Below are 23,527 nucleotides of genomic sequence, written 5' to 3'. Positions count from 1 at the left end.
TTGGCATTACTGCTTGCGGCCAAGGGTACAGTTAGAACGTAGGTTAGAGATAATGTAAAATAGGTGTTTGTTTCTATGGGCAATATCTGGCAGGGAGAAAAAGATGCAAAATATTCTACGATAAGGGGGGGGTGTTTCTTTTGCGGTTAGACTGGTTGTGTAAAAAAATGGTTTTTAAAGTGGCTAAAAGTTGTATGTGACATAGCGCTAACTCAGGCGTCTGCGAGTGTACTATTGAAGTGTGAAGCTTAATCGAGTTAAAATTGTGACTAATATCTAAAAAAAAATAGTTGGGAAAAAAGTAGGTGAGACAAAATAAGGTGAAAAAAAGGGGGGGGGGGCTAGGGATTGTTGTTAGGCCGGGGGTTTAGTTCTCTAAGTTCTGATGTGGTCATGTTTTTAAGAAAGGTTTTAAGTTTAGGAGGTTTAATATTTGTGGTGGTTTTAAAGGTTACTATTTTGGTTATTCTTAGATTTTCATAAATTATTTTAGGCATTATTATTAAAGAAGAGGACAATATAAGTAAGAAGCGTACCTTATTTTTGAGTGGCTGTGATGAATATAGTAGAGTTTTTGCAGAGGTTACTGGATGATTCTAGCTGTTGTTTGGGCGGTGGAGCGTAGTACTAGTAGTGAGGTCGTGGGATCGAGCTGAGTTGGGCGCCAATTTGTAGAGAATAACTCGGAGGTTTCACCTTGTATTTAACACTGAACACATACACTTACACAAGGATGAGAAGCAGAGCACGGGGATTGGAAAGGGAGAATAGAGAGGGAGAGTTGCAAGGGAGAATAGAGAGGAAGGATGGAGAGGGAGAACAGCAAGGGAGAACGGCGAGGGAGAACAGCCGCTGGCTGGCGGAGGAGACCGCGTGACGCGAGTGAGTGGTCGACGAGCGACTGCTGCTGCTGCTGCTGACACTACTGGCTGACTGACGGACTGCTACTGACTCCCGACCGGCTGACTGGCTATCGAAGATGTCGTGGCTGCTGGGTTATATACCCAAGCGTAGTCGGTGCAATTTAGAGATAGCTCTAAATTGCACGGTCGTTCTTGTAGATTGCATGAGGGGAAAAGCGAGGGGTTGTCAACTCAAAAAAATCCTCGTACACCCTCGGATTTTTTCAAAAAAATCCCTAAAAAATCCCAAAAATCCCAAAAATCAAAAAATCAAAAAATCCCAAAAATCCCAAAATTCCAAGAATTTTGGTTTAATAAATCGACAAAATTTTACAAGAATCGATTTTTTTCGTTATCGATTCTAATTCCCCTTACTGTGTTAATAATTCCCCTTGGGCTTCTGTCTGTCTCTTGGTCTGTCTGCTGTCAGTGCCATGCTAGGAATTTTTGATGGGAAAAATGACTTCTATAAATTCTGGTATTTCTAGAGAGGATGACGATACATGGGAATTGTTAAAAGAAAACAAGGTCATTGTACCTGAAAGTATTAAAAAAATACTTAACGATCTCAATTTTAGTGGAATTCGTGCGTTGGCTAAAGTAAATGAGTCAAGTGTCATGATTGAAGAGTACATCCGAGATGTACTTGGTGATCCTGATGTTCTCGAAATTATGAATAAAGAAGAAAAACTACAAATATTTGGATCTATCTTTTCACGGTGCCCGTCCAAGTTCAAACTTTCACCTGGGCACAAAGTTACATTCCAAATTTTGTCAGAGGTTTGCAAAGAAATTGTCCAGCGCTGGACAATTATCTGTAAAGTAAAGCCACGTCAATCAATGGGTGTTCCATCTGGTAAAATAAGACTTTATAGCAATCTGAAAAAATCTGAAAAAATCTGAAAAAATCTGAAAAAATCCCAAAAATCTGAAAAAAAGATTTTTGGATTTAAGATCCGTACACCTTCGGATCGAGTTGACAACCCCTCGGGGAAAAGGTACCCCGAAAGGTCTGGCAGGAGGGTAATAGGAATATGTATGGGTAATAATGAAGGTGAGCGATGGGGTCTGACTCGGCAGAGTCAGGATTGTTTGGATATCTAGTTATAGATAGGTAAGGGAAGCTGAGGTTGCGGAAAAGGGAAAGCGATGTGGGAGGAGAAGATCAATACATTGAAATACATCACATATACATTACAAGAAGGGTTGAATTGAAATCCGTATGCAAACGGAAGGTCTTGCACATCGAAGGATTCCTCGTTAAGAGAATTATTAGCAGCTTTTTTCCGCTAAAAGCAGTTCTTATCGAAAGCGCACACATCGGGCTGCGCAGGGAAAAGCGATAGAAAAATTGAGAGGCCGGCAGATGGCGGGGGTTTACATCACCTGTTCCACACGCAACAACAAAAGTGACAACTTTATATTGTAAAGGTCCGTCCGTCTGCCAGCCTAACAGGCGAAAGGGTCGGTTTAATTTTGGGGATCGCTCCTGTATCTTGAGGTGAGGCTGTATCTATTTTAATTAATTGTCCTTCTTGCGCCGCCGTGGTTCCTATAACTGCTGGTCTACAAACTCTTGCGTAATTACTAATTCGTTGGTTGGTTTATTTTCTCGATGGGTGGAAAAAGGCCTTCGGAAACTTTTGGATACGCGTCGAAGGAAGGAAAAAGGGGTTTTTTATGCTCGCTAGTAAAAGGTGTCGACTTCATTGAATAGAATACATAAAGAAAAAATAAATTCTGACTAAAAGGTTGAGTGGTGGCGTTGATTGGGAGACGTGGTATACCACGTCTCCGGATCACGCTATAGCGTGATCCGGTATAGCGCTGATCCGGTCGAGGATCCTTACAATATATAACAAACGGAGAGAATATATAATAGTGCAAGGATTTGGCTGTCAGCGGTGGGACTTCTTGGTAGCCCGTTATCTATACAGGCGGTGGGACAGGAGCAGCCTCATGTACCGGTAAAGGATGTCGCGCTGATTACTCGGAGAGAATGAGAGTAGGCCTATAGTTTGTCTGGCGCACTAAATACTAGAATAATTTGACTGGTGTTTCTATTTCAGGACGCGTGATTAGAAGGGCCCGGAGTGTCTCTAATACTTGAACTCACACAACATCCAGCAGTCCCAGTAAATGAATTTTACTCTCTAACGCAAGTTTTTGAAGCAACATATGTTTAACCACCCACACATCAGGCCCTGTCAACGAGTGTCTATAGGCCTACTTGGAATATTTATAGCGCTGTCCACCCAATGACTACCAGTCGGAAAAATCGGGACGGTCAGGTGTCGTTACTTTTCAATTTCATTCAATTTTCATACTATGTCAATTATTGTAAAGAAAAGAATATATTTTTATTTATGCTTTTACAAAAACATTATGTATTTATTCGCGTCTCACAGATTACTTTAACATGTATAATGAAAATAAAAACTGTTGAAAATAAAGATCATTATGACATGTGTTATATATTTGTAGGAATTTAGGACACATTCGTGCTGTGTTTTTCTGATGAATTGAGATGAATTCAGTATGAACCGTAAGATTTGGGGTAGGCGTACGGCGTTTGGTGATATCCTTTGTCATAATTATTTCCGCCATTATAATTGTTATAAGACTTGCCATAAGTGTCATAAGGTCCCTGTATATAACTCAGAAATAATACAAATAATCAATTATTGTAGCATAGAAAAAGATGCGCATTACCGGATGTCCAAAGTATGAACCGTAAATGTATGTGTCGTAACCAGATCCAAAATGCGGTGCATATGCTGGCTCAAAACCTACCATAGGCAATATCAACATAATCTATAAATAATAATGTTTTAATAGAATTTATATAAACTCTTACCCCCGTAGCTGTTTCCGTAACCCCCATAAGACGATGGGTAAGCCGAACACAGCGCAATCACGACTCCAAGGAATAAGCTGATCGCCTGTACACAAAAATAACATCCAGCAGTTAGGCGTAATCCATGTGAGTAAAACTGAAATGGAATCTATATTCTATTTAAGACCTACAATAAAGTTGTTCATTCTTGACGATGAAAAAGGAAGAAAAACGGAGTTGTGTCTGGTTCACGATGCTGGAGGAAAGTGTGTACCAAGAGCAACAAGTGAGCTCCTTTTTATATCCGCTGAGAATCTTATTATAGCGATTATATAGCCCAACTTTCCTTTTCGGAAAAAACTGTCTTATTCGCGCGCGTGGAATAGGCATTGCAACTTACATGTTGAGTTTTTCTTTTTCGTTGGTCCAGTGTTACGTATTAGACAGTTGTAGGTAGATCTTTACGGTCCTCTACCTCTTTTCGGACTATGACTCTCACGAATCGTTTTTCTCTAATGGCTTATAGCTCGAGGGTATATGTGTTATGGGTAATGGGTAATAACAGATACGTGTGTTATTAAAGGATTACACCAGCTGTTGTATATATACATTTTCCCTTTCGGGAGTTATGAAAGTTCTCGTTTAATAAGGAAATCATCATCAAACACACAAACAGACTGATGAGACAAACCGTTAAGCTCAACTTACATAGATTGCGTGTTGTTGTGAAGCAATCGAACTCCTCGAAATAGAACAGCCAATCCTTCACCCCAAAAATCGGTTTCGATTTCCACACGCTTGATTGACCAACCTAACAATGGGACACAATTGTACCATAGAATTACGACTATGGAACACATGCTGCTGTAAAATAAAATTCTCAACCTTTCTTGTAATATATACTTTTATTTTGTGTAATTTAAACAATTATTATGTACAAAGGGACGAGGACGACGAGGATCGAAAAATTATTTTGTCCACCTTAAATAGGCCTATACTGTGTATTCAATATTATATCAAAATCAGACGAAACAATAAAATTGCCAACCCATCGATAAGAGTACGAAAAAAAGTTCATCGGATGTAACCTTAAATTAGCATTAGCATATCCTAGATGAAGACAATTTGTTAGCCTTTTTTTAAATTTTCTTCTGGAAATACGGTATAAAAAAAGCTTGTTCGGCCGCGGTGCCTCTTGAAACCGAGTGCGTTGATCGGAGATGTTCATACGCACCAAGACGAAGAGAAAGTCTGGTAAATTTCACCCTTTCTCACTTGTCAGTTGACAAAAATATCAAAAGAAAGCAACGAAATTAATTCCTAGAAGTTTCTATTTCTTGAGCCAAAAAATGTTGATACATTTGTCATAATAAAAATAACTATCAGAAACCGTCAGACACAGCAAAAACGCTTTCAACAATTTCGTTTTTATACTCAGAAATAACATAGCAAGTTATAATAGGCTAGCAGTGGAGTATTAACAATAAAAAAAATATAGCATATAACACGACGTTCCTTCCAAGATAAAACTGATGATGAGCTATCAAACACGGTAAAATCGCTTGTGCGACTTGACCATTTTGCGGGCTGCTGGGCTCTGGGCAATAAATTCGTGAATGGTACCAACTTGAGATTCTGGAGACGCACCAAATTTGTTGTAGTTTGATTCAAAGCGATCAACATGTGGACTATTTTGGATGTCGAAGGGCTCCCACTTATCGACGTAAGCCTCTTGTTGACTATTTACTGGCGTTGTCGAATACACCACTAGGAAGATCAACGCAACGGAGACAGAAAACTAGACCAAGTAAGAAAATCTCAATATAAATATCGAAATGCTATGAATGTATAGTAGAATTATATTTACGTAAATCTGACGGATGTTCATCTTAGAAGTTGTTGTGAGTTGTAAGATGCGCGAATGAATGAGACTGGCTGTCTACAGCTATATAAGGCCGCTACCTATGAAGCTGGTTCCAATGATGTTCCACTTACTTATTCTTAAAGAGGTCTTTAGGTGAGACGTGGCAACTTGTATAACTCATCCTCAATCTAGATTGTTGAAAGAAGTGAACCGTACGCCTTGTAAGTGGACAGTAGCCTATTCAGGTTAACGGAACACTATATGCAAACGGGAGGCATAACCGGTTACCGCTCTCTGTGTTATAACTATAATCATCGACACTATGCTTAGTCGACATTTCCGTGAAAAAAAAAAGCCAAACTGTCGACTCCATTTACATCTGCTGGGTCCGTCTCGAAAGAACTACCGCGAAAATTAATTAAAAATGCTTTTAAACCACATAAAGCCACACGGTAGAGTTACCACAGTATGTCGTTCAATTTTTGTGATTTTTATATTTTAATACAAAAAGGATTACACAATGTATGTTTGTAGGCTACTACAATTAATTGGTTAGTCCGGACAACAGTAAATTTAGTGTACTTTCCCAAACCAAGAAAAACATTTAACGGAATATTGTGAACGTTATCAATGAACTAGAAATGTATAGGCTTATGAAGAGCAAACCATTAAATAGGGCTATAACAGCTGATGATGTCATTCATTAATATTCGCGACCTTGCGTTTTATTATCGCTAATTATTACAATTTATAAACAACCTGGACTTGGTTAAATCAATCTATAGCATAAATCAGCATGAATCCGCAACCCACAACATGTCTTAATGGTTTTGATAACGTAAATTTCCCATAGCCTCCCATTTCAGCGGTCAGCAATCCAACACAAACTGTTACAAAACACAGAATTCTACAATACTAGTTTAAAGTAATCTGTACGGCTGAACCGGCTGAAAAATGAGAATCTAAGAGCCCTCTGTGGTAGCTAGACCATACAATGTGATTACTTTGGATTGGAAAACTAGCCAGAGGAAAACAAACAACCATTTGGCAAAATCGTTGAAGGTAAAAGAAATATATTTCAAAAAGAAGAAAATCGCTCACTTTCATTTTTTTTAACCTATGTAATTTAGCCTCCAGGGATAGTAAATTTTATATTTATGAGTGTAAACCAGTGGACTGTGAAGAAGTTAAGAAAAAAATCAGAGTCGCTGATGCGAGAGTGAAAAACAGACGATCAAAATGATTTGAAAGTGTCACCTTGTCCTATTTACTATAAAAATTGTAGTATTTTTCAGTGAGGGAATATTTCATACTATACTCTAGTCAATACTCTAAATATAGTCATAAACAAAACACAGCATGTCAAGTAAAACTTTTAAAATATAGTAGTATTTCTACTCACAGGTTGTGAAATTTTGCTTCGTAAACGTAGAAGAAAGTTAAATGAGAAAAAAAAGTTCAATACCAATGTCACGAATCACTAAGCGAGTCTAATATTTTCAAAGTGCGATCAGGTGTGATCACCCGCTACTCCCGTGGATTTACATTCAGGGATTCAACCGTTCCAGCGTCACTCTCCATTGCCTGCGTCTACCCCCAATTCAATCAAGCGTTATTTATAAAATATCACAAAATAATTAGTACATTACTTTATTATAGTTCAATTTAGAAACTATAGTTTTTGTTAACACTCTGGCTGTCCTGTTTCAAAATTTGAAATTTCAATAATTAATTCCGGAGACGGAGAAAAAGCATTCTGCTCGCCTTTTCCTCTGATTAGTAACACCCGTCCTAATAAGGATTGTTGCAGGGACCGGCTGCAGTAGACTGGTGGTTCCCATTCCGTAGGTAAACAAGAGCGAGAAATGAATACTGAATCGCTGTCAAATCACAGTCCACCCAAAAAAGACTATCAACAGTTGCAAAAAATTCTTAAAGGAAGATGTGAGGAGATTTCAAAGGCAAGTTTGCTTTGATTAATTATCGTACAACTATTTTAATTCCTTATAATTATAGGACAACGATGCCCTTTCATCTCGGCTGATCAACTTGAAACTACTCATTTATAAATCTGAAAATCAGTGCAAGTACAGTTTCCCATACTACATAATCCTCTCAAATATTTGATTATTGTGCAAACATTTAGAAAGCTGAAAGATCGTCTTGAATACCATGGAGTTGATTACCACACAGCTGCTGCTGCTGCTGCTGCAGCCAGTAATTATGCTGAAGCTACTGACTTTATAAGTGAAAAGGTATTACAGTTATTAACTTCATATTGTCTCATTTTATAATACTCTGCATGGTTTATTAATACAACTAGGCAGAAAATAATGTTAAATCCAGACCCAAACATATCAGGAAGAAACGAAACAAACCAAGCAATAACCAGAAAAGTTCAACAGTACCAACCGATAATAACACAAACCCTTTAAAGGCTTCAACAGCTGAATTTGAAGGAAATTTGTCATCATCATTCCCAATTTCAAAAGACGATAACCTTATTACCATGTAATCTTCTTAATTGTATTTCTAATAAATGTTCAAATTTCCATAAAGCATAATAAAGTTTTATGTGTTTATTACTTTTTTATGATAAAAAGTGTCAGTAAAATATTTAATGGAAATATTTAAGTTAAAAATATGTGATGGGATCTTCTCTAGTCTTGTCTTCTTGAATGGAATGAACAGATACTTCACGTTGCAGATTTTTGTATATGCGTGCATGGATGCATTTATCATTGCCAACATGAATCTGTAATACAAAAGGTAATTTAATTAATAAGTGTGCATGAGAAACTTTGGAAAAATAAAGGAACATTGAAACAGTTTTTAACCTTGACAAAATAGTTGCGTCCAGCTACTACTTGAGACCTAAAAGTAATGGCTTCAAATACTTCAAAAGTTCCATTCATTTTTCCTGTAATTTGGTCTTTAACTTGTTCAACCAAAGTTTGTACTTCAGCAGTAGCAGGCTCATCGTTATCAGAGATTCCTCCTGTCATTTTGGACATTCTCTAGAGCTGCAAGAAGAAATCACAATTAAGAAAAATTGCTTTTTAATATTCGAATGGATTATGTGCAGTAAAATAAATCAAATAGAACATTCTAACATACCAATGTTGAGCTGTAAGGTTAAAAAAGTGTTGCCTGAGACTGAGACAGCAAGACTAGAACTAGGAATAGAATGCGCACTTGTGTATTAATGGCTAAAATGGCTCTGGTATAAATAACGTAAGGCTGCAGAATTGTAGATGATTCACCACAAGTGTTCGACGTTGATCAACGATTCGACCTGGATTCGACTTAATTTTCGTATTGGTAAACTGCTGCATGGACGTCACGTCAGCTGATGAGTCAACGCCCGTTCTTTTGTTTGTTGTTGTCACACTAACGTTCTGGTTTGTGGTTTCCATAACAAAGCCTCCCCTTTTTTTCTTCATAAGATTAATAGGTTAATATTTCAAGAAACTCCTAATCTATTTACAACGCCATAGCCAATACTGTTTTTTTTTTTATTTTTTTTTTCTATAAAATTATATTAAATAAAAGAAATGCGGCAAAATCTTTTTTTTTTTAATTCTTAGTTGTTGGTTTTTCACGGAAGATGGAGTTGTGTAGACGGAAGAAGTTGCATTGCATCGACTGCTGTTGTCTGTTGACAGCTACGATAATTATTTACTATTTTTTATTTCTACTCCTTCTATCACTCTGACAGCGAGAATATTGGAACGGACTTCGATGTAAAAATATATTTTAGGTAAATATTATGTGGAAAATGCAGTTCAAGCAGTTCTAACTCCACTATTTATTAAAACTACCAAAACAGAATTCAAACACAACTCAACCCCAAATTCGCTCACGGCTCACTTTCATTTTCATTGCAGGTAGCTGATTAGCGTAAAGAATCGACGTTACATATACCTATGTGGCCTACATGATGATGAAGTATCAAGTATGTATGAGAAATTTATCTTGAGAATTGGTACATCACAATGAGCACATCACTCCACTACCACCACTACTTTGAAATCTTCACTCTCCTCTTTCACTTGAGTAGTTAAACTTTAATGACTCAGTATGAGTAAACTCCTTTACATTTATCTCATTTTCACGAGGGAGCTTAAAATATGAAAACGAAACGCCAAACCTAAAAACGCGAAAGCGAAACGTGAAACACGGAACACGAATTATATCATTTTTGAGACAGAGAAATTGGCAAAACCTCAATAGATTTGCGAAAAGTCTTGCGAAAAGCTTAGCGAAGCAGTAAAAGAAAATTGTGTTACGGTTTGACGGACTCAATTATCTTCCACATATTTTAATGAGTAACTTTCAGATTTTTTCTCATAAAAAAAATTTCTTTACTCCAGGCTATGACGACAATTATGGGTTTTTTTTTACTTTTCCCGATTCACAGTTTAAGTGCTGGTGCTTTAGTTTATGTAAAATTAAGAGAGTAAAGAAAACAAGGAAAACTTTTTTTTCAGAAATCACCTGTGCGACGGCACTGCGGTCATGATAGTTCGCCATTACATTCAGATCCGTGAAGTGAACAGAACAGAAACATGTTTCGTTAAATGAGATTCTGTGGGCCTATCATGTCCCACAAAGGAAACTGCACTCAAGAAACAAGTTTGATTTGTTAAAGTTTCTATTCATCACTAGGTATTGCTAATGAATAATTGAAAAACGACTTTTAGTTAGCAGGGCGCCAGGGCTTTGTAGAAAATTTAGATTTTATTGTGTCATGAAACTATGTTAACGATATATTCATCTGATATTCATATACAACTGAATCTATAGATCACAATATGGCGAGCAGTTCATACAGATAATTTTATAATGTCTATATTTTAAGTGAGATTAATATATCCCGTAAGGTTGACCATAGCCGTAAGGCGTTTGGAGATAGTCCCTTTTCGAGTCGCTTCCATGTTGGTAGTTGTTCAAGATCCTGCTGTAGTCGTAATGTCCCTGAATATTTCCAATTAAAATTGTAAAAAATAATTGCAACCATAGATATTTCTCTCAGTAAACATTTACCGCGTGTCCCTCATAATTGCCAAAGACATATTTATCATAGCCGGAACCATAATGAGGAGGTTGATAATCGACAAATCCATAACCTAATAAATCACGGAAAAAATTTGATATTGAAATTCGATTAATCATACATGCCAATAACACTATCAGTCACCTCCGTAGTCAGCCCCATAACCGTACACTGATGGCCGAGCACTTATCATCACTGCCATAACTCCGATAAGTAGAAAAAAAACTACCTGTAATTAAAAAAAATTAATAAATTATTCGTTATAAATGCTAAGTAAATATTGTAGCACAATAGTCGATTATTCCTAATTTGACCCTGTCTAGGAATAGATGCCTAATGGTTGCTTGTAAGTTCTTACAGTGACGTTTTTCATTTTTAAAATAACGAACAGATGGACAGCGAAACAAGTGACTTGCTGGCACCGTCGAAAGAAACTAGTCGAACTTCCTCAGATGGGCGTTGTTTTTATATTTGCCACCAAAATCTCACAACTTTCCCTTTTTCAAAAAAAAGATTGCGCATGTGGACATTGTTACAGCAATTCACAGTTCCATACTATTGAAATGTTTTTTTTTAATGGTTTTCTCGTGTTGCTATTTTTAAGAGGGAGGCGTTTATTGTTCCGCTATACCTTTCCCGTGCAGACTATTTCAGTCGATTTCTCCATAGTAATGGTCTATACAGTTTAGTTACCGACACTGCATGGGCTATAAACACCGAATTGCATCAAATGCACCGCGCCATCGGTCTAAGCGAAAAAGATTTTTTTATAATAGGCCCCAGACAAAATGTTTAATACAATTATTCATAGGTCAATTAGTATAAGTCTCACCGTTTTAGAAAATTTTTAAAACTAAATACTAAGTATTTACGACTTCGTGAAACTGCCAAAACATTCGCTCTGTTATAGCGCCAGAATACGCTAAAGCAATATAGCATAAACATATAACAGCCAGGCTATCATGATTTATTATTGGCTTTAACAGTAATCTATAGTCGAAGCCAGTGGCGAGAACTTTCCATGGTAGATGCTAATATATGTGTTTGCTACACATTCGTTATTTCCTATAGTGATGACAGCTCTCTCTCGCACCTGTTCTACTTGTCTCTCACTTGCGCAAGAAAATTCGTCATCGTACTAACCATACGGAGACGCTGCGCTGTAGAAATTCGTGCGACGAATGAAATGAAAGTGTTCAGCTGGCTTATTGTGTTTTTCTATTTATACTCGGGCGTTTTTTTTTATTATTTCATTTTGAAGGCTTATCGTGTGTTGCGAGAAATCCGGAACGAAAGAAAAATACAAGTAAACTTTTCTCTCCATTATTTTCAGCGTCACAGCTCATTTATTATCTTATTTATAACGTCTAGGTCGTTGATCAAAAGTCCTACACGAAGCAAAAGCTATTAGCCTATTACGAAGACCGATTGTCCACCCGCACAAACAATTTTTGTAAAAAAAAAATAATAATGGTAATAAAATTAAAATATAGACTACTAAAAGATGATACGCGTTCTTTGATGTCTTGAAAGTAAAATGCGCCATCTGCAGAAGCAACCGATCGCGAAGATTCCTTATCCTAGAACAGTTTTCTCTTTTGCTTCTTAATAATGGGGGTAGTACAATTTAAGTACCGAATCGAAATTGAAGTGTTTATTCCATGACTTATATAGTTCTGTTTTTTTTCTTTCTTTTTTACCTACACAGAGGTTCCATATCAAAATAAAAGCAAATATACGTTATACACATCAGGATTGTCTTCTAAAATATTAAAAAAAATCCAAACAAGCTCGAGAAGTGGCCGGCATCATAAAGTCTTAGTAAGATTTCTTGTCAGACTTATAAAGTCCCTATAAAATGTAATTTAAAAATAAATAAAATAAGGATAATACAAATTTTTTTAGTAAGTATACCGGGTGGCCTTCGTAAGCACCGTAGATTGATTTGTCGTAGCCAGAGCCTATTACGTTTTAATAATTTTTCCAACAATTAAAATGATGTCAAATACTTAAATAGTGCATAACCAAAGTTCTTTTACCGTAAATAGGAGCGGGTTGAGCACCATATTCCTGGCCATTTTCATAACCTGACATACCAGTGTATTGGAAAAAAAATTATTTCGCTGATTCCATTAATATTTGTTTTTACTTGAATATAGTACCATTAGTTGCCTTCGGGGCATCGTATCCGTACGACGATGGATGCGCAAAACCAAACGTTACCATAAAAATGATGGTCATCAAAGCAATCATCTAAGTTAAATAAATATTTAATTTTAAAAAGCTTATATTATTATTGAACGACACTTTAAAATACATACCGCGAATTTGAACATTTCAAAAAATGAAAGAAGAGCTGTGTGCCGGTTTCGTTATTTTGGAGGGTAGTAGGAAACTGACTTATCCAACAAAGTAAGGATGGCATTTTATACTCGTTGAATACAATGGCCCATGCGATTTCACAAGAGTACTTGCATGTCATGTCGAGAATACTTTCGCGAACGTTTCTTTGGACACGTCAAAATTTATAAGCGTTTCGTTCGCTCCCGCTGCTACTAAATCGATGTGTACCTTTCTCGGCCGTATGATTGCAAGCAAAGGCTCTAGGACGATTTTTTTTTTTTTTTTTTTTTTCAAAGTGGAGTAAGGCCGTAATATGATGGCCTTCTTCTTTTAAGAAGAGAAACTTTTAAAGAAAAATTCGAAAATGACGCTGTCGTAATAATGAAATTCGTTTATTTCCATCTTCGTCTCGTATTTTCTTGTTAAAAAAAATACAGCTGCGGGCGTCATCTCAAGTCTGCCCCTTTTTTTAAATGTATGATCGAGTTATTAAGTTGTGATGCATTTTATACATAAGAAAGATGGTCACACAGCCCCTCAATAAATCATACTTTCCCTCCCCTTCAATGCCAACGAGCAATGATAGTCAATGAAGCACCAATACCGTGCCAGTATGACTTAAAACATTTCTTTCCTATGTGATAAAATAAGTCCATCCAAAACCGATTTCTGATTATTTCTCTAAACTTCCGATAGGACCTACGTAAATTTCAATTCATTTGTTCGTTTTGTTTGCAAACAAAGAAAGAAAGCATCTTCGTTTTACGAGTACGGGCTCTTCTCAACCTAATCAATTCATACTCTATTCATCGCCGCGTCAACTCTACTCAGTTGATATTTTATTGGTCAACTTAATAACCATTTTTGAAAAAGCCGCTATAATTATTCATCAGGCACCTAGTAGAGACATTTCGTACTACTTATTGAAATCATGCTTGATTGTTTGTCGTCTGCTGCGAGTCGCATGGTGGCTTACTTTTGGTGGCGGCGAGTGCTTTTGGTTTCGTAAGGAAAGAACTAAAGAAGAACAGAAATAGGAGATTACTTTAATGTTCTTGTGACTGTTTTATGAGATATTTATTATTTAGGCTATGTTAAGTAGAGAGGACACAGAAAAACAGCAGTTTTATTGTTTTAAGATTCTGTTCTGGAAAATCTGTAGATTATGTTGCACAAAGTGCATCAACGAATTTTTTAGAAAATAGAAAGGGTTTTTGTGTTGGATGTTAACGAGGAAGCCGATGGCTCATTACTGCAGCCATTAACTTGAATCTCTAATAACTGTAGAATGCAACATATGTCCACATCACCATGTGTGCAAATATTTTAAAACAGGATGTTGAACCTGGCCAACTCAACAAGAAATGATGCAGCATACTTCAGTCATGCTTCAGTCTCATTCAATCCAAGAGGTCACACTATTTTACAGTAATCATTATTGTTAAATTATCTATATCTATATGAGCTATCTTTTTTGAATATGAATGATCAACAGGGATTCAAGATGATCTTGAATCCCTGTTATACCAATGAAGAAAATAAGCTCAATTCAGTCAAAAATCACAGCCATGATTAATTTACCTTGATGGTTTCGGCAATGGGGACCAACTTTCCGGTAGAGAGATTTGTTTGACAGAGTTGCATCTTCAATCAACTCGGGAGTCGGAAAGAAAGCCATAAGCATTTCCAATGAGATCTCTTTCAACGAGCTTCTTGAAATGGACCGAGTAGCCTCAGGGTCAGTTTTTGCCATTTTAGTCAGGGTCTCTTGTCCGTTGCTTGTCTCGATACATCTTTTTCGAGTCATCTTTGATTTGGATGAAGACATTTCGCTTGGCTTCTTTGGGCTCTCCGTTTTAGACTTCAAGGAGTAGATAAATGGTGTTGACGATGTGTGAACCGGCGAGGTCTTCGAACAAGCAACTTTCGGGAATGAAGACGCTACAGATGCCGGTAGAGATTCTTGTTTGACGATGGTATACGTAGCATTGGCTTTGGGCCGTTGCTCCACATTAGCTACTATAGGAACAGAATCGCCACATAGAACTTTGCCCGTTTTTGTCTCCGTAACTGGGACTCGGGTATCGTCTGCCAAGTTTGATGGTTTACCAGCTCCACCCGACGACGAGGATTTTCTTCTTTGAGTCTTTTCAAATGATTTGATCGACAAGGAGTAGTCGACCAAGTCTTCCCACGACTCATCAGAAGAGGTGGTAGGAGGTGTCATCGAATTGGTGTGGCTTTGCGGTTCTTGTAACTGCGACGAATTCATCTCCTCACTCTTTACGTGTAGAAAAACTCGCGCAGAGTTAGCGATGCATTCTTCGCTACAATACGCACCATTTTTTAGTACAGCACTACTGTACCCATCACCTAAACATGGTTTTCTTTCAGACGTAGACGGGCGTCTACACTTTTCCGAACTGATGTGGGCCTTTTGTTGCACGCTTTCAGTTTTCAATTTTTCTTTCTCCTTGGCAATAAAGGAGAGATTCGGCTCCTTCGATGAGACAATGGTTTTGGACCGTTTAGATGCGGACCCTTCTTGGACCGGTGCGGGTTGTCTATTACATCTCGATCGAGTTGTTGGTCCACTTGAAGAGGATGGTTCGAGGCTTGATACCGCAACCGACGAAACAGACTCTGTCGCTTCATTTCCTTTCCGTCGCCATTTACGAATACAACATTTTGTTCTCAACGACACGAAATACCACCTTGAGATTACGATCTCATTTATCTGATTCGACTGTTTTACGCTGGAAGGGAGCCTGGAAGAGGCATTTGCCATTTATAAAGGTGCTTTTCCTATGTCTTTTACCCTTCTCCTATGCCTTTTTCCTTCTCTTTAATTGTTTCCCTTCTCTATAGCACTTTTGCCTTCACTTATACTTTTTCACTTCTACAATAATTCTTTCTCCTATGCATTTTTCTTTTTCCTATACTTTTTCCTTCCTCTTTAGCTTATTTTTCCATTCTTTTTTTGTATTTTTTCCCTCTCCTGTACTTTGTTCCTTCTCCTATAATTTTTCTCCTCTCTTTAGCCCTTTTCAATCCTTCTCTTTAATTCTTTCCCTTCTTATTAGCTATTTTTCCTTCTGCTATATTTTTTGCCTTCTCCTATAACGTTTTCCATTCTTTTTAATTGTGTCTGTCTTCTATATTTTTTCCCTTCTCTTATATCTTTTTTCTCCTTCCCTTATACCTTTTTTCCCTTCTCCTATACTTTTTCCCTTCTCTTTAGGAAGTGGGTGACGATGTAACATTGATAGCGCTGTAACCATTTCCTTATCCTATACTATCGTTTCCCTTTTCTATATTTTTTTCCTTTCTCTTTAGCTCTTATTCCTTCTGTTTAATTGTTATTCCTTGTCTTACTTTTTTTGCCTTCTCCTATACTTTTATCCTTCTGTTTATTTCTTTTTCCTTCAATTTAATTTTTTTCCTTCTACATTTTTTTCCCTTCTCCTATACTTTTTCACTTCTCTTAGGAAGTGGGTGTCGATGTAACTTTGACGGCGCTGTAACTTCCTTCTCCTATATTTTTTTTTGCTTTCTCTTATACTTTTTTTCCCTTCTCTTTAGCACTTTTTCCTTCTCTTATACCTTTTTCCCTTCTCGAAGAAGGGCAGCTCTTCACGTCGTAGCAGTTAAGTTTACGTGATTTGTCAGGTAAGCAATTTAATCATAACATTGTGCAGTTGGAACATTTAACAAGTTGTGATTCCTTTTTATGTTTTAGGACCCAAATTTCTCGTAACTTCCACCATGTCGACTCGACCATCTGAGAGCCAAGTCTCTTCAAAGGGTAAGTGTTGTTCATTTCGTTCAACCTTCATGTCTTTCCCTTCTCACCTGAATTTATTGTATGCGAGTGTAAAAAAGAATGTTTGAGGAGAAGAAGAGAGAATGGAAAAAGGATTCCCCCAAGACGACCATGCTGTGGCATCACCAAACGGGTGTGAAATTCGAGCAGCTCGAGAAGAGTGGCTCGCCAATCTCACCATTCCTTTAACACTTTCAAAATTCAATTGTTTCCTTGACTTTAACCTTCTGAATCCCCCTTCCGTATTGACTTTTTATTAATTCATGTTGTTTGAGTTTCAGATTGTCTTCCATCGACCAGCAGCTCACAGGTTCAAGTTCCAGTCCCTGATGTCCAGGTTTGGATTGGATTGAATGGTCAAGTTGTATTGCAACCACCAAAAGCTACGAAAGGTAGAGCCATTTCATTTTTATTTCAATTCGATTCGCCAAAAGGAATGACGCAGAAAAGAGGAAGGAGAAGACGATTAGGATGCCTGAAAAACGACCCCCGACGTGTTTTTTCTGTAGAGCCGGACAGCACACCTGGCAAGTCTGTCCAGTTCAAAAGGAATGGTTGGCTACTAAAGAGAAGATGTCTCATCGGGATTGGATTGCAAGTGTCCGTGAGTAACATTTACATCTTTGTGTTTTCAATTTACATTCCCTATGTAATGTGGCATATTTTGTGTTTTCGTAATATTTAAAAAAAATTGGTCCAGTCATGTTGCTCTAGCAGCAATTTTTTTTAAAATAATTACATTAATAGATGTTGCTCTTGAAGCAATTTTTTAAAATGTGTGTATTTCAGTGATGTTGCTCTATTAGCAATTTTTTATAATCTTTTGTATGTCTAATAGCTGTCTGTGATCACGACGGCGTGACCTACAGGCCATCAGTTGAGGAGATGGATTTGCCAAATTTCATAAGCAATTCTATGGAAAAACAAGGAGATGAGATTGGTGGTTTTTCGGTCCTCCCCCCCTTCAAAACACCAAACACGTTCGGATCCCATATTTGTAAGCCTTGTGTACATCCAGAGAGGCAGGACTACGTAAAGCTGGAAGAGGGAGTCTACAGGAGCGAATCTGTTAAAATAAGGGGTTCGGGGCTGGGCAAATTTATGGCCAAAAGTTACATGGCTTCTCTCAACAAATCGGGATTCGGCAGTTTGGGGCCAGCCGGTCAAAGTTGGAAAGGTCTTTACTATCTTTTCGACGAAGTTGAAAAGGGAAATGGACCGACTCCCAATAAGCGCATACCCGAGTACGTGCTAGACAAGGATGCTACGCTTTTTGAAAAAGGACATAGTTCTTGGTGAGTTTTTTTGTTTTATTTTTTTTACATTTATATATCATGACTAATTTTTTTTTATTACTTTTCCCAGGCATCTTGGAAATCTTGACAAAAGCTTTACTCCCCACCTGAAAAATCCTGCGTCCAAAAAAATGGATGGTGTGAATGCCCCCCAACTACTAATTGGAGGGGCACAAAGCTACACGGCACTGCACGTAGATAACCTCAACTTGGCTAGTGTCAATTTTTTGCACGACGGAAAAGCCAAATACTGGATCGTGTAAGTATTTCTTAAATTTCAAATCAAGTATCATTCAAAAAAGTAATCGAATTTTTTTTATCGATTATTTGTTCAGTATTCCTGCCAAGTATAGGCAGCGTTTATTGCGGCTACTTAAAAAGTTATTTCCGGAGGACTACAAAAATTGTGACCTTTTTGAATGGTAAGTAACGTTTTTTTTAAATTAATACTCTTGTCTATAGTAATTCAATGATTTTAACAATTTTTTTTTTATTTTGTAGCCATAAGAGCTGTTTTGTGCTGCCACAAGTCCTTCGAGCGGCTGAACCACCCATCCCCTTTGATTGCATTAAGCAGGAGGAGGGCCATTATGTCGTGACGCATCCAGGTGCCTTCCACATGGTGGTTAACATGGGCTCAAATTGCGCCAAGGCAATTAATGTCTGTATACCCGAGTGGGAAAAATTCGCCAATTTGCCCGAATGGTATGTTTAAAAAAAAATCATAGTTGTGTAGTGTATAATTGTTTCTTTTTAACCACAGTTCATGCGGTGCCCTGCCAGAGATGCAAAATGTTCGAAGAGCATTCAATTTGCCTGATGTTTCACCTCCTATTGGTGCGTAAAAAGTTTCACGTAGCATTTTCAGCTCTTAAAAATAATTTTTTTTTTCTTTCAGATGTAGTAGACGCAGAATTCGGCATCGCAATTCAAGAGGCTGATTCACTTAGGTAAAAACACACTTCTTAATATTCTATTCTTTTGTGAAAAAAGGTATTAATCTAAGACAAATTAGAGTAACATTTAGTCGTCAAAATGAACGTCCTGTCGCTGTTGAAGAAAAGGCTTCCAACAACAATCCCGTCCCTGAAAGCAGCCATTCAGAAGAAGACTTGGCAAAGCCTAAAAGGGCTGCTAAGAGAAAAGTAGCGCGACTCGTCAGTTTAGATGATGATAATGCCGTTGACATGCCTGCGACTGAAAAGTAAAAAAAAGACTCAACTTCATCAAAAGCTAGCTCTGTTGCGTTGTTGGATGGATCGGTCCGCTCATCATCGTCGGAATCGACAAGTCCAGTAGAGCCTCAGTCTTCTCAGGATGTTTTGTTAGGTATGGCGCATTTATTACAATATTAATTTTCTATTCCCTTAATTTGAATTTACTCTCATTTTGTGTAGCTGATCAAGTCGGAGTGTTCTCATCTCGTGGAAATCGTGGAGGTCTTCGTGGCGGACGTGGACGTGGTCGTCCACGGGCGCGCGCTTCTGGACCTGAAGTAAATTCTACACAAGAAGGAGAACCTCCTGGAGGAATTCCAGAAGTCACGGCTAGTACGAGTGAATGTCCTCGTTCTCGGCTACGCCCTCGTAAACAAGTTAATTACAATTACGATTATTAGGGTTGTGAATGACATTCTTTCTCATGTTTAACATCGAAACTTCTCAGTGTTTGTTCCGAGTCGATGTAAAATACAGATACATTTTCAGTTCGTTGTCGTCGTTTACTTAAAATTATTAACGACGAATTGATCAATAGAGGTGCAGCTATCAATTGAACTAATAAGACGCAAGAGTAATATTAATTGCATTGTTATAACTTTTTAAATTTGTCTTGTATGTAATTTGTCGTGTGGTTACCCTGGCCTCCGGAGTTGCCAGGTTTAGTCAATGTCAGTTAATTAATAGGTAATTAATCATCGTTATTTATATTTGGCTTAGTTTAAATGTTTATTTTGAAAACTACACTTTGCCATAATTTTTTTATATTTATTTTGTTAAAGCTAATCATATAATTAAAATGTTTGTTGAAAGAGCAACGCTGCACGTTACGCCTTGGTTTTGTGTTTACCCCGCCATTGTTTTTTACGTCTTGTCAGTAAAACCTGCTCGTATAATCAAAGAATAATTTTCCTCTAAAGCAAATTTTGAAGTTGGAAAATGAGTAGGAAAAGTCACCCAAAACTAACCAGCGGCGCACTTCGGGTAATTTAATTATTTTTTTTTAATATTTAGCTGAGATTATAAATATTTTTCTTTGTCAATGCAGCACATCATTGAGAAAGGACTGCGTGCCAATGAAAATCCTATTATACAAGTTTTGGTATGAAAACTAGAACAAATTTTCTTCATTTGCAGTGCATTTAACATTTTCTTCTCTTGTAAAGGGTCACAAAGCTATACCAGGCGATAAAGGTGACGTTTATCGCCTCCTAATTTCTGATGGAAAGTATTCCTATGCGTATGGAATGTTGCCTGGCAGCCAAAACCATCTAATCGAGGGTGGCCAGCTCGAGAACTTCACCATCATTAAAGCAAAAAGATGTGCCGTCAATAAAGTTGCTACTACGGCAACTGCCGGCAAAGGTAACAGGAAGCTCCTATTTTTTATGGATATCGAGCCACTTGTGGCTGGCAATGAGGTATGTTTAATTGGTTTTATTTCAAGATTGAAATCAAAACTTTTATTTTCATGATTTCTTTTTAGGTTGGAGTAAAAATAGGAAACCCTCAGGCTCTTAAAGACAATGGAGAGATTAGTGAAGAGGCGGCAGCAAAACCTGCACCACCTGAACATGGAAAGAAACATAACTTGGATTCAACGGCTGCACCACCCAGTAAAACTGGTAGATATGAACAGAAAACATCAAAGCCCAACGTTATTACCCATCCCATTGACAGCTTGACGCAATATTCCACCAAGTATGTTTCTAGAGAAATTTCAGTACAAGAAACATTACATCATTAACTTTGCTGATGTGCAGGTGGACGATACGAGTGAGAATAATAAATAAGAGCGACATCCGTACCACGGAGGAAGAGATGAAGGAGAGACATCGCCGTGTTAAAAAAATGACTACAAGCGTCACCCCCTTCTTAAATGTTGCCAGTTAGAAAAAACTCTACTACCTTACCGGGGTTGCCACTTTTAAAAAATTAACAGCCAGGGAACTTCTGTATATAGGTCGGTTGTCATGACAGTTTGTTGACGCCGGCCACAACAACACGACACGTTGAACAGACAATATGACCGTCGTCATGGAAACCGAATTTTTCAACTCTTCAACTACACGGAAAAACTGGCAACCTTGGTAAGCTACTCAATTTCCACAATCTGGCAACCTTTTCGAAGGAGGGTTACGAGGAGGCACAATTTCTTCTGCAGGGGCTTATGGAGCGTTGTCTCTCCTCTTCTCATCCGTACGTGGAGCAATTCTCGAGGTGAAGGAAAGTTTTTCTCGATGGACATGATGGATGAGACTGGTGAAATCCGTGCGACCGCATTCAATGCCGAGTGTGACAAGTTTTTTCACATAGTTGAGGTAAATTTACAATTCCAAAGCAGAGTGTAAAGTCAGTTATTTATTTTTCGTTGTAGATCGGCAAGGTATCATCCATTCACATCCATTCCTAAACCCTCTCCACACACCCAACATTCAAACAATTATTGTATATGTATAATTATATTTTAATAAAGAAATTGTCATTGTAATAAAATATGTTAACTAAATTTTATCTGGAACACATGCAAAATAAACAATTCATTAAACAGAGCGTCCGGTTCAAGATAATTTATTTTTGTGCGAGGCTTTATAGCAAGCAATCCGCCACCAAATTTGACAAAATTTTGTAGTTTGTTTTCACGGAAATTGCGCCAGACGGTTAAAAAATTTCTAGTTCAACAGTCTGCATGTAGAAATTTGCATCTAGCCTACTGGTGCACTTTGCCAGGGAGATTACCTGGAAATGGAAGAGGAGAGAAGAGTGCGAGGCAAGTTATACTGGGGAGCGATTAGTCATACTAGGCTTCCGGGTTAGACTCATGACCCTCTAAAAGTTTTCGTCGGATCATGCGCCTTACAAGTCCCCGTTCGACCAGAGCCCTCTCCTCCTCCTGGTTTCACAGCGGGTGAGTGACCACCGGCGGGCGTTGGTTAGTGGTTAGTTAGGGAAACGGGGCCACGGAAAAGAAGGGAGCCCAGATGCACTTGTCATTTATCTACATCTACATAATTTTTTGATCAGACTTGAATTTCAGCATTCTCTCCTCAGTTTCACCAACGGGTCTTTGGATCGGCGACGAAAACCTGGAAGTAGGATGGAGATTTATATAGAAGACAATAATTTCCAAATGAGATTGTAGCAACTGCAAGCATTACCTCAAATCAAATATCTTGGTCTTAAATTAGAACTAGTTGTGATGGCCACTTTAGTGCAACCTCTGGAGTGGCAGCGTTATGGTCCCATGGAACTGATGAGAGCTTTAATCTCTGGAGTAATAATTAACAGCGAATAGATAACCAATGTACATTTTTTTAGATAATGAGAATTCGCTCGAATTCAATTAGAGCCCTAACAGCAGGGTCACTACAGTGTAAGCATGACTGCAGACTTATTATGAGACCAGGCAAAGAAAACTATGGAGACAGAAATTTTTTGAAATTACCAAATCACGATCTTGCATCAATTGTTCTCTTCTTTCCATGTCAAGAGATGATCCTTTGTTGGACAAACACGATACATTTTCATTCAATGTCTAAAAAAAAAAAGGCGGAAATTGTCTCTAAAGAAGACACTCGGCCATAATTTTAACCATCTAGGAAAACCAACAGATTCCCTTTCATCCACGAACGACTGGACGGAACGGCTGAAAAATTTGTCGAGGATCTAATTATGTAATACCATTACAGCCATCTAGACGTGACGTAACCTCACCTGCGTACAGCAAAGAAACAAGAAAATAATGAATGATAAAAGTTTATTGATTCTGGAAATACCTGAGGATACCAGAGCAAGAAGCGGGACTCTCGTAGGCGGATCAGCTTTCCGGTTTTTGTCTCGTAGAAAGAGGACGTTTCACAAAGATTTCAATCGTTGCGCAGGATATGTTCTTAATTCAAATGCTTTGCCTGGAAGTAGACGATGATATCGTTAGGTCATGTTGACGATCAAAAGTAAAATTACTACCCATGATCTTTTGAAAAAAAAGGGAGGCAGTTAAATTGTATAAACACCTTATACTCGTTTGCCAACTATATCGTGGGAGTCACCTGCCTCAGATAGTACAGCTTGTGGTGAAGGGGCTTTTCAAATTCCGTCTTGGCCAAAACTGTATCAACCGTTCGTTTGATGGGGGCTCGAGCATTGTCACGTATTACTTCCTCCTTGGCAAGAGTTTCATCACCAAAGCCA

General features: G+C 37.9%; 5 protein-coding genes and 4 long non-coding RNA genes across 12 annotated transcripts; 5 read left to right on the top strand and 4 right to left on the bottom strand.

Annotated features, from left to right (window-relative positions):
• The first annotated feature begins 2,730 nt into the window (after positions 1 to 2,730).
• Positions 2,731 to 3,536, top strand: LOC124328802. The gene is made up of 2 exons (XR_006916487.1): positions 2,731 to 2,907; positions 2,972 to 3,536. It is a non-coding gene; the product is annotated as an uncharacterized LOC124328802 (long non-coding RNA).
• On the bottom strand, positions 3,270 to 4,036 carry LOC124328780 (keratin-associated protein 19-2-like). The gene is made up of 4 exons (XM_046787620.1): positions 3,930 to 4,036; positions 3,760 to 3,844; positions 3,615 to 3,691; positions 3,270 to 3,549 (listed from the first exon to the last, which is right to left on the bottom strand). Exons 1-4 carry the CDS (start codon positions 3,942 to 3,944, stop codon positions 3,436 to 3,438), a joined length of 291 nt encoding a protein of 96 aa, XP_046643576.1. The 5' UTR covers positions 3,945 to 4,036; the 3' UTR covers positions 3,270 to 3,435.
• Positions 4,037 to 5,051: 1,015 nt separating this feature from the next.
• LOC124328791 lies at positions 5,052 to 5,837 on the bottom strand. Its single transcript, XR_006916473.1, has 2 exons — positions 5,606 to 5,837; positions 5,052 to 5,536 (listed from the first exon to the last, which is right to left on the bottom strand). It is a non-coding gene; the product is annotated as an uncharacterized LOC124328791 (long non-coding RNA).
• Positions 5,838 to 7,367: 1,530 nt separating this feature from the next.
• Positions 7,368 to 8,160, top strand: LOC124328775. The gene is made up of 4 exons (XM_046787615.1): positions 7,368 to 7,563; positions 7,619 to 7,689; positions 7,749 to 7,857; positions 7,926 to 8,160. The coding sequence occupies exons 1-4, from the start codon at positions 7,468 to 7,470 to the stop codon at positions 8,115 to 8,117; spliced, it is 468 nt and encodes a 155-aa protein (XP_046643571.1). The 5' UTR covers positions 7,368 to 7,467; the 3' UTR covers positions 8,118 to 8,160.
• A 6-nt stretch (positions 8,161 to 8,166) lies between these two features.
• On the bottom strand, positions 8,167 to 8,952 carry LOC124328778 (cystatin-B-like). 2 transcript variants are annotated; one of them, XM_046787619.1, is made up of 3 exons: positions 8,720 to 8,952; positions 8,440 to 8,625; positions 8,167 to 8,357 (listed from the first exon to the last, which is right to left on the bottom strand). In XM_046787619.1, the coding sequence occupies exons 2-3, from the start codon at positions 8,614 to 8,616 to the stop codon at positions 8,238 to 8,240; spliced, it is 297 nt and encodes a 98-aa protein (XP_046643575.1). In that variant the 5' UTR covers positions 8,617 to 8,625; positions 8,720 to 8,952; the 3' UTR covers positions 8,167 to 8,237. The 2 variants fall into 2 exon arrangements, with proteins under 2 accessions (XP_046643575.1, XP_046643574.1); XM_046787618.1 differs by having other exon boundaries at positions 8,440 to 8,619; positions 8,720 to 8,948.
• Positions 8,953 to 9,105: 153 nt separating this feature from the next.
• On the top strand, positions 9,106 to 12,377 carry LOC124328794. 2 transcript variants are annotated; one of them, XR_006916478.1, is made up of 3 exons: positions 9,106 to 9,362; positions 9,490 to 9,557; positions 11,920 to 12,377. It is a non-coding gene; the product is annotated as an uncharacterized LOC124328794 (long non-coding RNA). The 2 variants fall into 2 exon arrangements; XR_006916477.1 differs by lacking the exon at positions 11,920 to 12,377 and having other exon boundaries at positions 9,490 to 10,912.
• A 5,780-nt stretch (positions 12,378 to 18,157) lies between these two features.
• Positions 18,158 to 19,421, top strand: LOC124328772. Of its 2 annotated transcripts, XM_046787612.1 has the most exons (5): positions 18,158 to 18,378; positions 18,455 to 18,824; positions 18,883 to 18,956; positions 19,018 to 19,069; positions 19,135 to 19,421. In XM_046787612.1, the coding sequence occupies exons 2-5, from the start codon at positions 18,589 to 18,591 to the stop codon at positions 19,325 to 19,327; spliced, it is 555 nt and encodes a 184-aa protein (XP_046643568.1). In that variant the 5' UTR covers positions 18,158 to 18,378; positions 18,455 to 18,588; the 3' UTR covers positions 19,328 to 19,421. The 2 variants fall into 2 exon arrangements, with proteins under 2 accessions (XP_046643568.1, XP_046643567.1); XM_046787611.1 differs by having other exon boundaries at positions 18,158 to 18,824.
• A 766-nt stretch (positions 19,422 to 20,187) lies between these two features.
• On the top strand, positions 20,188 to 21,229 carry LOC124329441 (replication protein A 70 kDa DNA-binding subunit-like). Its single transcript, XM_046788502.1, has 5 exons — positions 20,188 to 20,320; positions 20,385 to 20,438; positions 20,503 to 20,770; positions 20,839 to 21,037; positions 21,100 to 21,229. Exons 1-5 carry the CDS (start codon positions 20,276 to 20,278, stop codon positions 21,227 to 21,229), a joined length of 696 nt encoding a protein of 231 aa, XP_046644458.1. The 5' UTR covers positions 20,188 to 20,275.
• Positions 21,230 to 22,782: 1,553 nt separating this feature from the next.
• LOC124328806 lies at positions 22,783 to 23,484 on the bottom strand. The gene is made up of 3 exons (XR_006916491.1): positions 23,350 to 23,484; positions 23,113 to 23,244; positions 22,783 to 23,050 (listed from the first exon to the last, which is right to left on the bottom strand). It is a non-coding gene; the product is annotated as an uncharacterized LOC124328806 (long non-coding RNA).
• Between the last annotated feature and the right edge of the window lie 43 nt (positions 23,485 to 23,527).

The sequence above is a fragment of the Daphnia pulicaria genome, chromosome 3 (genome assembly GCF_021234035.1).
Source record: "Daphnia pulicaria isolate SC F1-1A chromosome 3, SC_F0-13Bv2, whole genome shotgun sequence".
Classification (NCBI taxonomy): domain Eukaryota; kingdom Metazoa; phylum Arthropoda; class Branchiopoda; order Diplostraca; family Daphniidae; genus Daphnia; species Daphnia pulicaria.
This window is presented reverse-complemented; position numbering and strand designations above follow the sequence as displayed.